A 12,958-nucleotide genomic window follows, 5' to 3' on the forward strand; every position below is an offset into this window, starting at 1 on the left:
GGAATGTTACATTTCAATATGTAAGAAAGAAACTTCCCAAGGACATGTATGTGCAAATATAAGTACTAATGTTGAATGATTCAGTCATTTGATAAAAATCTATAAGGATCAAAATTTTCAAGGCTTATTTTTTTCATATAGATTAATTTTAAGATAATTCTATCTGCCTTCCACCATGACAGATGAAACTGATTATTTTTTAGTTGAAAATAACTTGCTTTAAATTTTGAAGTGAAAATTGCTGAAATGTTTGAGCTTTTTTAGAACTTTAAACATCTAGCTTCTGTTTCTTTGTATTTTTTGTTTATTGTCTATACATGTGCTGCCTCCATACTGTCCATCATGACCATTTTTTCCCAATTATCAAACATCCTTACAAATTCACATTTCATCTCTTGGCTTTATGTAATGTATGAACATAGTGTAGCTTAAAGAGAATGTGTTTAATGAATGTATCAGACTGACCAGTTCTGCTGCAAGCTCCCTTTTCAGATACTGCTTCTCACGTTGATGGAGCTTTGGGTCTCTCAGGTAGCGCATGGTTTGAGACAGCAAGAAATAAAGTGTGTTTTCCAGGACAAATAATAAAATGTGTCTGAAATTGTGACATGAATACATATTATTTACCAGTGTTCATCAAATACTAGCCTATAGGGTGAAATGACAAACAGTTTATACATGTAGGAATTGTTAACACAATACAGAGAAATAGATTTATAGGTTATCCGTGCTGGGTAAATGTGTCTTAAATTATGTGCAAAGATGTTTATAGGAAAAACAGTACCCAAATATTAGCATATTAATATATTTGATAACTTCTACACTTAAAATGCACATACCTTGACACTGAGACTGCTGGAAATGGAGTACGGTTTGGGGAAGCAGCTCTCATCTCACTCTAAAAAAAAATAAATAAATAAATCTTACATGAAACATGATAACATTTAGCACACAAAAACACAGGTTTAGAACAAAAACTGATAAATATCAATACAACTAAAACCATTAGCTTACAGTATGTGTGTATTAAAATAAAAGTATATGTACCTTCAACAAATTTCTCAGTTTCACAGTGTCAGTTTTGCAGAGTAATGCATATGCATATCTATACTTACCCTGCTGAGCATCCGTACACAGGAATTAATACAAGCAAGGTATGTCCCGAAGTTGACAGGTCCCTCTTTCTCTGTGGATGGTGTGTTAAATCCCAGGTCTAGCAATGGAGAGCTGTCATTCACATCCAAGCTCTGAGGACAAAGAACAAATAAAAACATGGGGTGACACTATGGTTTTTGAAGATGACCACCCTGTAATGAACCCTGTTATGCACTTTTATGATACAGTACAAGGCCAAATATAGCTTACAGATGAAATTGGAGAAACAAAATTGCTCATAGAGCAAAAAAAAAAGAAGGAAACTACTGGTGTATAATACAAAAGATCTATCAATTTTAACTTAACCAACAGCAGCAGCTGCTGTACTTTTTGTGTGAAAATAAAAGAACGATAGAGTGCTAGAAATTTTAGCTCAGTGGTAAAATCTAGAATCACTTCCCACACCTACCTGGTCCAGCATAGCCTCGCAAAGATCTGGAGTAAAGTGACGCAAAAATGTCAAGCTGAGACCAACCAACTTCAAAAGGCTAGAAGAATAATAAAATAGAAAAAATGTACAGATAATACCTGTCCCATGAACTTTTTGTCTTATAAAGGAAAATTAATCTATCTTGCAGTTTTGCTAAAGTTCTTTCAAATCTATGCAAAATGGTCCATGAAGAGTAACTCCAGACTACCGCCAGTTTGTTATCTTCATCTCCAAGGATTTACTGATAATACTATGTTCTGATTATAATCCCAAACACTGCCCAATTTATAACATGTATCGTAATTACCAAGAGTCAGAAAATATGTATTCCTGAAGCTTACATCTTCATTTGAACATGTTCAGAGATTTGTGGGAATAATCATGCAGAAATTAAGCCTTTTTTTGTATCTCATGCATGTAATCACACTTAAAATATCACATAAAGGGATTTGTCTACCTCTCTGAAGTGGTACACTGCACAGCTGAGTTTTTTTATCCCTTATATCTTTTCACTTAACTTAAAATTCAAGTCTTACATGTGGGATCTATTTTGGGCATGCACTGTATGTTGGACACTTCAAACTAATATCACCTTGCGTTTCAAATAGAATTCATTTGTTTACATCAATTAAATCAAGTTTGTAACATACATGGACATATTTCTCTTACAAAAAAGGGTTGTTTTAAACATTATAGCATAGTTAAGACTCGGGTTAAATTAGATAAAATTCCAGTTAACTACGAAACCAGAAACAGTATTTGTCACAGGGCTTAACCTATGGGAGTTTGAATTCACACCTTGAAAATGCCATTATGTGAAAAATGAAAAATTCACACTCACAGTATTGAATCAGCCTTAAAAGCTAGCAAGATATATTCAATTGAAAATTCTTAAAATTTTTAGGCACTTGTGATGAAAATGGTATACAAAAATATATTAAACTCAAGACAGTAATGCTGGTGAAACAGTCCACAGGACTACCATTATTTGAGAATAGTAGTCCTACTGGACCTCATTGTTTTATAGATCAGTCTGTGCATTTCAACTGGAATATCACGTTCTGCCTAAAACTGAACAAATACCTCTCCTGCACCTGCACCAACTGTTCTGATGGCTGTTCTACTTCATCTGTAGATGTCTGATGTTGTAAGGGAAGGTGCTGAGCCATGCTCTGACTTGCCAGGACTTTTTGGGGAGGCTCTGAACCATGCTTTTTCTAAATATGAGCAAAATACATGACAGGAATACAACTAAATACACTTCATTAATCTAAGTTAAACGTTGAAGAGTTGGTGAGTCTCCTTCTACTTGGACATTACCGTAGACATCACCTATTGTCTAAATGCAGATGCAACAGAGGGAACAAAGGCTGTTAAATCTACAGACATCTGAAATAGACCCAGTAAAATATTCCATTTCGCATGCTAGCAATAAGGATGGTATTAAATATTGCATAAAAAATTAGCCAGGAAACTGGGTTAAGTATGTGAAGACATCTATGGCAAGAACCTCAAAGCTGTTTCCATGTCAATAGCTTTTAATCAGAAAGAAAATGTTTAAAAAACGAACAATATCTGTGAATTTCCAATCCTTGTACATACCTCCAGTAAATACTTCAACAACTGTGGTCTGATCAGTAAAGATATACAGGAATGGGACACAAAGCAGATAGAGCTCTGGAACAGAAGTCAACACAATGATTAAATAGAAGTCAGAACAATAAATTATAATTTAAAAGGTCAAATCATATTTACATATTAAGTAAAGTTAAGGGCTATGCAGTTATCAGCGTTCTGTTTCCCGTAAAAGGATTTTTTATTTTTTAAATGAGAGATCTGTCATAATCTGGCAAACATCTTACAAGCATGGTTCCTAAAAGCTGTGGGAGTTGCATTCTCCACTGTTGGTGATATGGGGACAGTTGACACAGAAAGTCGCTGGTCACCTCAGCTGCCTTCTGATCATCTGGATCAAGACTTGTACCAACATTAGATAAACACTGAAACAATACAAATAATGGTGGAATAGATTATCATGGATTCTCATGTAAGGAGTGTAAAAAAGTAATTTATTTCTATAGAGTCTAAACATGTTTTTATCTGTGGAACATGGCATTTTAACCTTCATCAAAGGTTCTGATTTCATGATTGACCCAATGATGTGAGCTCAAGATATGAGGCAGACATCTTAGATGGGGTGGGGTCGGGGGTGTGTGTGGTGCAGACATCATGGTTCCAGCTTAGATTTCATGTGAGTTAGCCTACTTCATCTTTCCTGCTGTATCAGTGCTTCAACTTGAACAAGCTATCTACGTTGACTTTCTAATTTACAAAGCGCACATGAACAAGTTAGTCATATGATGGAGATGGTGTGTTAAAAAGTCATACCTAACAAGTAAAATGTGCTTACAGGGGTATACTCTATTAAGAAATTATTAACCTTTTCTTAACAAATACATGTACAAGTAATGTTAAATCTTTTTTGCTTTCAATTTGGACTTAATTTTCTATAACTTTTTATAAGAATTATACACTAACAAGCTAGACAGTTAACACTTTTCCTATTTAAAATTCTGGTTTTTAAGTCACAAATGGAGTGCTGATTTTGTGTGTAAAAACCAGTAAATTGGTCTCCTATTAAATATATAGTGTTCTACAGAGGACAAATCTCTATCTAGAAGTATTGAAATGCTTCATATGCTAAATAGTATTTTAAATGCTAAATTGGTCAGCAAGAACAAAGAATCATGTAAATTCAATGTACTGTAGTATGTAGCACAAAAAGAAATTATCTATCCTGAACTAGAATTCCCATTTTTCTAGACTCTTACCCACTCCATTTGCTGTTGATGAACTCCTAAAAAGTCCAAGGCATCATTCAAGAAGGTGTATTTTAGTGTTGACAACATTGCAGAGTAGAGCTCTACACTCAGAAGATACAGACTGCTCAAAGTCACAGCTGAACCCTAAAAAAATGGTTCACAATAAATTCACATTATTGGAGTATACAAAACTAAACAAGAAGCATTGTACTCTAGGAAGTAAATGACTGATAGATTGTGGACAAATCTGCAATAACATTTCAATCCAGCACCTACTTCTTGAAGTTTACTAGAGGTAAGCTCTGTTTAAACTGTTTTGAAAGTAGCGAGGGATGCATAAAATACTTTATTGTACTCAATTCTGTCAAAAAGTTGATTGTATTGACTTAATTGTGCTCTTTTTTGTACCTGTGTGCTATCTTAAGATCATTATTGAGATATTAATTACTTATACTGCCCTTTTGACAATTGAGTACCTAAATGAATAGTTAAGAAAAATTTATGCCTGTATACCTGATTTCTGCATGCCACTGTTTTCTGTTTCTCAGTATTATTCTCCTTATACAGTTCTGACACAGCAAGGCAAGTGTGCTGTGCCAGGCCATTCAGTGCCAATGCTTCTGCAGACTGAAACAGTGGAATAACAATTACATTTGTAACATCTTTTTTTCTGACTGATAAGTTTTCAAAGTAATAATCATGACAGATAACACATATAATGTAATGTAACAATCATAATACTTGAAATGTCTGGATAATGTAGATAAACTGTTTCTTATAATGTTACCTGCTGATATTTTGCCAAGGACAGAAACAGAAGAAGAACTGCCTGGATATACTGATGTCCCTGTCTGGCCTGAAAAATTACAGAAATAACCATAGTTAAAACAATGAAGTGAAATTCATATTCAGAAACTTTTTAACTTTTCAATTTTGACACTTATTGAAAGCATTACCTCTAAAAGCCTGAACAAGGATTGGGGGGGGGGGGGGGGGGGAGTCACAACCCATCTCACATCTGGGCTAGTATTATTAGTTCAGACAGCCTAGAAGCCACTGACAGTTATTTTCCCAATTCAAATATACCCATGCCTTTTTATGTAATGTATATTTAAACAGGTTTCTTTCCTTTGAGTTTGCAACAAATTTGCAAGAACATCTCTTGTGAGTTTGCAGCAAATTTGCAAAAGAGCTTACTGGGAGGGATTTTCTGTAAGTTTGCAGCAAATTTGCAATATCATTTCTTGTGAGTTTGCAAAAAATAAATGCAAATACTTAGTAAAATATTGTCTGGAGTAAAACAAAATGAACATTATCCAAGACAGATTCACTAATCCAACACCAATATAAAAGAAGAAAAAATATTTTCCTAAATAAAAAATAAGGATGTTTGTTACTGCATTAAAATGTGTGCTATTACTGCAACAAAAATTCAAATGTCATAATATACAGCTGATGTACAGTGACAAATTAGACATTTGCTAATCCAAATAAATTAAATTTATTTAAAATAATCCCACAAGAAATTTTAAGAAATGCATTTTTTCATAGAAACTAATAGGAAATATTGTAGGAACCTTAAAGAAATTTTATGTTATCCTACAGAATTTTCCATAAGAAATCCTATAGGAATTCCCACAGAAAATTTTGGGTACCAAATGTTTTATTGCATCTTAGCACTTTTAATTAACAATTTTATCAAACTTATTCTTATTTAGTGAATTTAACAATTTAAAAAGGAAACTTAGTTACAAATAAACATTACTATTAGAATTTGATGAAAGAATTGGGGTATATCATGAGATGGAAGAGGAGGAAGTGTACAGAAAGCTGATTCAGAAGAAACTAATTGGAATCTACTTTAAACAAGGCAGCAAAGCTGTCAAATGTACAGACAAAAAACAGGAAATAACTATGCACAAAATAGGCTACTGTCAATTCTGATGCAAAAGTACATTATGTTTGACTGTAAATTCAACATCAAATTTTAATTATGCTCAACAGGTAATACCAATGAAAGTAAAATGTGTAACAAGCATAAGGCTTCAGGCCCATGAGAGTTCAAGTTCACACTTTGAAAATGTATAACTTCCAGAAAAAGAAGCCAATTAGACTGCTTTTCCAACTCAGGCTGCATGCCGATTTTCGAACTTGACCTCCGTTTTAGTAAGATCGATTACTCCTGAGAGTTTCACGAAAGTGCAAGGTGCCGGCAACGGCGATGACGGCGACGACAGACGCAGTTGATGGCAATATGTACAGACACATCTGTACATATTTACTGTACTGTTTGAGAACAGTAAGTGACATGGTTTTTCTTAAATGGTCATCATGGGAGCAGTGCCCAAAATAGGTTTTTTTCAAATTTTGATGCAATATTACATAATGTTTAACAGCATAATGACCATCAATTTTTAATCATAAAATATTAGTATCATGGATATTCAGAAAATGTGACTAGCAAAGGTCTTCAGGCCCATGGAACTTCAAAGCCACAACTTGAAAATGCCAAAATGTAAACAAGACAGCACTGTTCTGAAATGGGTTTATTTCCATTTTTAACAATTTTTAACATAAAACAAAATTAACAGTTTACTGCCATTTTTATATTATCAACTAAGAAAATTGATGAGATGGGAAAAATATCAATAGAATAGTGTTAAATGTCCAATTTCTTCCATTCTGAGATTCTGAACATAGTGAATGATTCAATCTGACAAACTGCAATGATATGAGTTTATTTCCATTTTTGAAACTTTATTACACAATACACAATACCAAGTTTAACATCATTTTTACAAAATCAACTAACAATGTTGTAAAGATGCAGGAAATGTCAAAAAACCACTTTTACATATCTTATTAATTAAATAATGAAACTGTTAACATGCCTAAGAATTGAATCTAAGGAAATGTAAAAAACAGCATAACTTCTAAAATAGTGGCCCGATTATGCTGATTTTTGAACTTAACCTGCATTTTAGCAGGATTGACCACTCCTGTGAGTTTAATGACAATTGGCCTATCTGTTTTTTCTTATATTGTGTTTACAGTGTTGCATATAAGCTGAAAAAAGAAAAAAAAGCATAACTACTAAAATAGTGGCTCGATCATGCCAATTTTCGAACTTGACCTGCGTTTTAGTAAGAACAATTTTTCCTGTGAGTTTCATGATAACAGGCCTATCGGTTTTCGTTGAAATGTGTTTACAGTGTTGCATATATGCTGAAAAGTGAAAAAACAGCATAACTTCTACAATAATGGCCCGATCATGCCGATTTTCGAACTTGACCTGCATTTTATGAATATTCATCAGCTCTGTAAATATAAAGCCAAAAAGTAAAACTGCCTTCCACTTATCGTGTTTACAAGGAAAGTGCACGGCGACGACGGCGACGACAGACGCAGGTGATGGCAATATGTACAGACACATCTGTGTCTGTACATAAAAATGTAAATAAACATTAAAATTTAAGGTCCTTATATTATACAGAGTTCAGTAACAAGGCAGCAAAGCTGTCAAATGTACAGACAAAAACAGAAAATAAAAATGCAGAAAATGGTTCATTTTGTCAATTTTGATGCAATAATAAATCATGCCTATAATAGCACTGTCAACCAACACTGAATTTTAATCATGCACAACAGGTGACATCGTCAATAACAGGAGCGTATCCAGAGATATTTTCTGAGTATTCCAAATTATCTTTGTTGATCCATCCTCCATTTTGATGGTCTTCCAACAGAAAAAAATAGATACCAGTCAATATAAACTTAATAACGCGTCTTCCAGAAGACCCAGAAGATGGTCTCAATCCACCCCTTCAATAAGATAACAGTTTCAGGACCATGAGAGACCAAAGTCACATGATGAAAGTCTCAATATTTGAAAAATGATGACAGTGCATAAAATAATATTATATAATGTTTAAAAACATAAAAAACAATACAATTGCTTATGTGAAAATACAGAAAATGTGCAGAGCCTCGAGCGGATGAGACTAAAAGTCACAAATGCAAGTGTTTGAGAAAAAATTGTAAAGGAAAACATAACAAAACTAGAAAACCACTGAGAGTGCAGACCTCTGCCAAGGCAGCAATTGTTGATTATTATTGATTGATTATTGAGCCAGACCACCACTAATAACTAATCATTGTCCTCTTTGGCCCAATTCTGACAGTTCCTGAAAATTTCAGCAAAATCGGTCCATAACTTTTTGAGTTATGTTGATGACAGACAAACAGGGGTGAAAATATAACCTCCTTGGCAGAGCCTGAGGTTAATATAATTTCAATAAAGCTGCTACTCAAACTTTTAATCTTTGATTATATATATATATATATATATATATATATATAATAACCTATATATATAACCTATATATATATATATATATATATATATATATATAATAACCTGCATAATTATCACTGCTTCCTTATTATTAATCTAGCAGAGAGCTTAACTTTTGGGAGTTTACAAGGAAATATCAACAAGTGTGCTTTATGTAATCTCCTTTAATGGCCTATCAATTAGGCAAATGATTTTATAACTCAGAAATTAGGTAAGTGATACCCAAGGGATATTAACAGACTGACCCTCTCAAAGGTCTTTCAGGCCCATAAGTCACATCTTAAGAAAAGCACAAAACAATAATGCACAAAATAGGAGACTACCAATTCTGATGCAATAATACATTATGTTTTACTGCACAGTCAACATCAAATTTTAATTATGCACAACAGGTAACAACGACGAAAGTAAAAGCATAAGGCTTCAGGCCCATCAGAGTTCAAGTTTATACTTAGAAAGTGCCAGAATGAGAAAAATGAAAATTTCACACAAAATTGCATAAATTCAATAATAAATGATAACCCAATTGACCTGGCTTTCTAATTTGAACTGCATGCCAATCCTAAAAATCATACCTGTAAGTTAAAAATAATAATAAGTAACACAGTTTTCTTTTCATAATGTTTGCAGTAGCAATGCAAAAATATTGTTGTCAATTTTGATGTAACATTACATAATAAATTATAGAATAATTATCACAAATTTTTTGATTATTGACAATAAATATTTTTATTTTTAATAATAGAATATAAGTAACATGAACATTCAGAAAACGTGACTAGCAAAGGTCTGCAGGCTCATGGAACTTCAAAGTCACACCTTGAAAATCCCAATATGTGAAAAATTAAATTTTCACAAAAAACTGTTTAACTGCCAGAAAAAATTGCCAAACAGACTGCATTGCCTACTGAAGCTGTATTTTAGCCCCATGTTTCTTTCCTGTAAGTTTGAAAACAGTAAGTGTATGGTTTTTCTTAAATGGTCATCATGGGAGCAGTGCCCAAAATAAAGGTTTCTTCAAATTTTGATGCAATATTACATAATGTTTAACAGCATAATGACCATCAATTTTTAATAATAGAATATTAGTAACATGAACATTCAGAAAACGTGACTAGCAAAGGTCTGCAGGCTCAATGAACTTCAAAGTCACACCTTGAAAATGCCAATAAGTGAAAAATTTAATTTTCACAAAAAACTATTTAATTGCCAGAAAAATTTACTAAACAGACTGCATTGCCTACTGAAGCTATATTTTAGTCCCATGTTTCTTTCCTGTAAGTTTGAGAACAGTGAGTGACATGATTTTCCTTAAATGGTCATCATGGGAGCAGTGCCCAAAATAGGGGTTTCTTCAAATTTTGATGCAATATTACATAATGTTTAACAGCATAATGACCATCAATTTTTAATCATAAAATATTAGTATCATGGATATTCAGAAAATGTGACTAGCAAAGGTCTTCAGGCCCATGGAACTTCAAAGTCACATCTTGAAAATGCCAAAATGTTAACAAGACAGCACTGTTCTGAAATGGGTTTATTTCCATTTTTAACACTTTTTTAACATAAAACAAAATTAACAGTTTACTGCCATTTTTATATGACCAACTAAGAAAATTGATGAGATGGGAAAAATATCAATAGAACAGTGTAAAATGTCCAATTTCCTCCATTCTGAGATTCTGAACATAGTGGATGATTGAATCTGACAAACTGCAATGATATGTGTTTATTTCCATTTTTGACACTTCATTACACAATACACAACAACAAATTTTCCATCATTTTTACATAATCAACTGACAATGTTGTAAAGATGCAGGAAATGTCAAACAAACACTTTTACGTATCTTATTAGTTCAATAATGAGACTGTTAACATGCCTAAGAATTGAATCTGAGGAAATGTGAAAAAAAAGCATAACTTCTAAAATAATGGCCCGATTATGCTGATTTTCATACTCAAGCTATGTTTTAGTAAGATTGACCACTCCTGTGAGTACAATGACAATTGGCCCATCTGTTTTTCTTATATTGTGTTATCAGTGTTGCATATATGCTGAAAAAAATGAAAAAACAACATAACTTCCATAAAAAAGGCTCTATCATGCTGATTTTCAAACTTGACCTGCGTATTATAAATACTCATCAGTTCTGTAAGTTTCAAACCAAAAGGTAAAACCGTTTTCCACTTATTGTGTTTACGGTGTTGCATATATGCTGAAAAAAGTGAAAACAAGGCAGCAAAGCTGTCAAATGTACAGACAAAAAGCAGGAAATAACAAAATAGGCTACTGTCAATTCTGATGCAAAAGTTCATTATGTTAAACTGCAAATTCAACATCAAATTTTAATTATGCTCAACAGGTAATACCAATGTAAGTAAAATGTGAAACAAGCATAAGGCTTCAGGCCCATGGGAGTTCAAGTTCACACTTTGAAAATGTAAAACTTCCAGAAAAAGAAGTCAATTAGACTGCTTTTCCAACTCAGGCTGCATTTTAGTCCTGTATTTCTTTTTTGAAAGTTTGGCAATCATAAGTAACATGGTTTTCCCATAATGGTCATCATGGCAGCAGCACCCAAAATTGTGTTTTCTTCTATTCTGATGCAATATTACATAATGGTTAACTGCATAATGACAATTAATTTTTGATAACAAAATATATGTATCATGGATTTTCAGAAAATGCGACTAGCCTGGGTCTTCAAGCCTGTGGAACTTCAAAGTCACACCTTGAAAATGCCAATATGTGAAAAATTAAATTTTCACAAAAAAACTGTTTAATTGGCAGATTGCATTGCCTACTGAAGCTGTATTTTAGTCCCATGTTTCTTTCCTGTAAGTTTGAGAACAGTAAGTGACATGGTTTTTCTTAAAAGGTAATCATGGGAGCAGTGTCCAAAATAGTTTTTTTTTTTCAAATTTTGATGCAATATTACATAATGTTTAACAGCATAATGACCATCAATTTTTAATAATAAAATATTAGTATCATGGATATTCAGAAAATGTGACTATCAAAGGTCTACAGTCCCATGGAACTTCAAAGTCACACCTTGAAAATTACAAAATGTAAACAAGACAGCACTGTTCTGATATGGGTTTATTTCCATTTTTAACATAAAACAAAATAAACAGTTCACTGCCATTTTTATATGACAAACTAAGAAAATTGATGAGATGGGAAAAATATCAATAGAACAGTGTTATATGTCCAATTTCCTCCATTATGAGTTTCTGAACATAGTGGATGATTGAATCTGACAAACTGCAATGATATGTGTTTATTTTCATTTTTGACACTTCATTACACAATACACGATAACAAGTTTACCATCATTTTTACAAAATCAACTAACAATGTTGTAAAGATGCAGGAAATGCCAAACAAACACACTTACGTATCTTATTAGTTCAATAATGACACTGTTAACATGCCTAAGAATTGAATCTGAGGAAATGTGAAAAAAACAGCATAACTTCTAAAATAATGGACCGATTATGCCGGTTTTCGGACTAAACCTGCGTTTTAGTAAGATTGACCACTCCTGTGAGTATAATGACAATTGGCCTATCTGTTTTTCCTATATTGTGTTATCAGTGTTGCATATATGCTGAAAAATGAAAAAATCAGCATAACTACTAAAATAGTGGCCCGATCATGCCGATTTTCGAACTTGTCCTGCGTTTTAGTAAGATTGATTACTCCTGTGAGTTTCATGACAACAGGCTTAACGGTTTTCCTTTAAATGTGTTTACAGGGTTGTATATATGCTGAAAAAAAGGGAAAAAACAGCTTAACTTCCATAAAAGTGGCCCGATCCTGCTGATTTTCGAACTCGACTTGTGTATTATGAATATTTATCAGTTCTGTAAGTTTCAAGTCAAAGGGTAAAACAGTTTTTCATTTATCATGTTATCGGTGTTGCAAAAATGCTGAAAAAATATTGCACAACAGGTAGTATCAATAAAAGTGAACTGTTACATGCCCTTGGGAGTTATAAGGCCCATACTGAAAATGCCAGTATGTGAAACTTTCACTGAAAGATAAAAATTTCACAAAATGTTCAACAGAACAACATGGTCAATAAGATTACAGTTTCAGGACCTTATGTGAGAGTTCAAATTCACATAATGTAAACAATATGTGAAAATAAAATGACAGTGCATAAAATAATATAATTACACAAT

General features: G+C 32.9%; 1 protein-coding gene across 3 annotated transcripts in view; it reads right to left on the reverse strand.

Annotated features, from left to right (window-relative positions):
- The window catches only part of LOC106180564 (nucleoporin NUP188-like), a 79,022-nt gene that overhangs the window by 1,007 nt on the left and 65,057 nt on the right, over positions 1–12,958 (reverse strand). For all 3 annotated transcript variants that reach the window (XM_087009794.1, XM_087009792.1, XM_087009791.1), the window contains exons 41-50: positions 5,195–5,263; positions 4,921–5,034; positions 4,417–4,551; positions 3,448–3,585; positions 3,188–3,262; positions 2,669–2,802; positions 1,565–1,643; positions 1,116–1,247; positions 840–898; positions 466–595 (exon numbers count right to left, since the gene is read on the reverse strand). In XM_087009794.1, the coding sequence (XP_086865920.1) occupies positions 466–595; positions 840–898; positions 1,116–1,247; positions 1,565–1,643; positions 2,669–2,802; positions 3,188–3,262; positions 3,448–3,585; positions 4,417–4,551; positions 4,921–5,034; positions 5,195–5,263 (1,065 nt within the window). The remainder of the gene's footprint in view (positions 1–465; positions 596–839; positions 899–1,115; positions 1,248–1,564; positions 1,644–2,668; positions 2,803–3,187; positions 3,263–3,447; positions 3,586–4,416; positions 4,552–4,920; positions 5,035–5,194; positions 5,264–12,958) is intronic.

The sequence above is a fragment of the Lingula anatina genome, chromosome 3, assembly GCF_051362555.1.
Source record: "Lingula anatina isolate TDL-2025a chromosome 3, LinAna3.0, whole genome shotgun sequence".
Lineage (NCBI taxonomy): Eukaryota > Metazoa > Brachiopoda > Lingulata > Lingulida > Lingulidae > Lingula > Lingula anatina.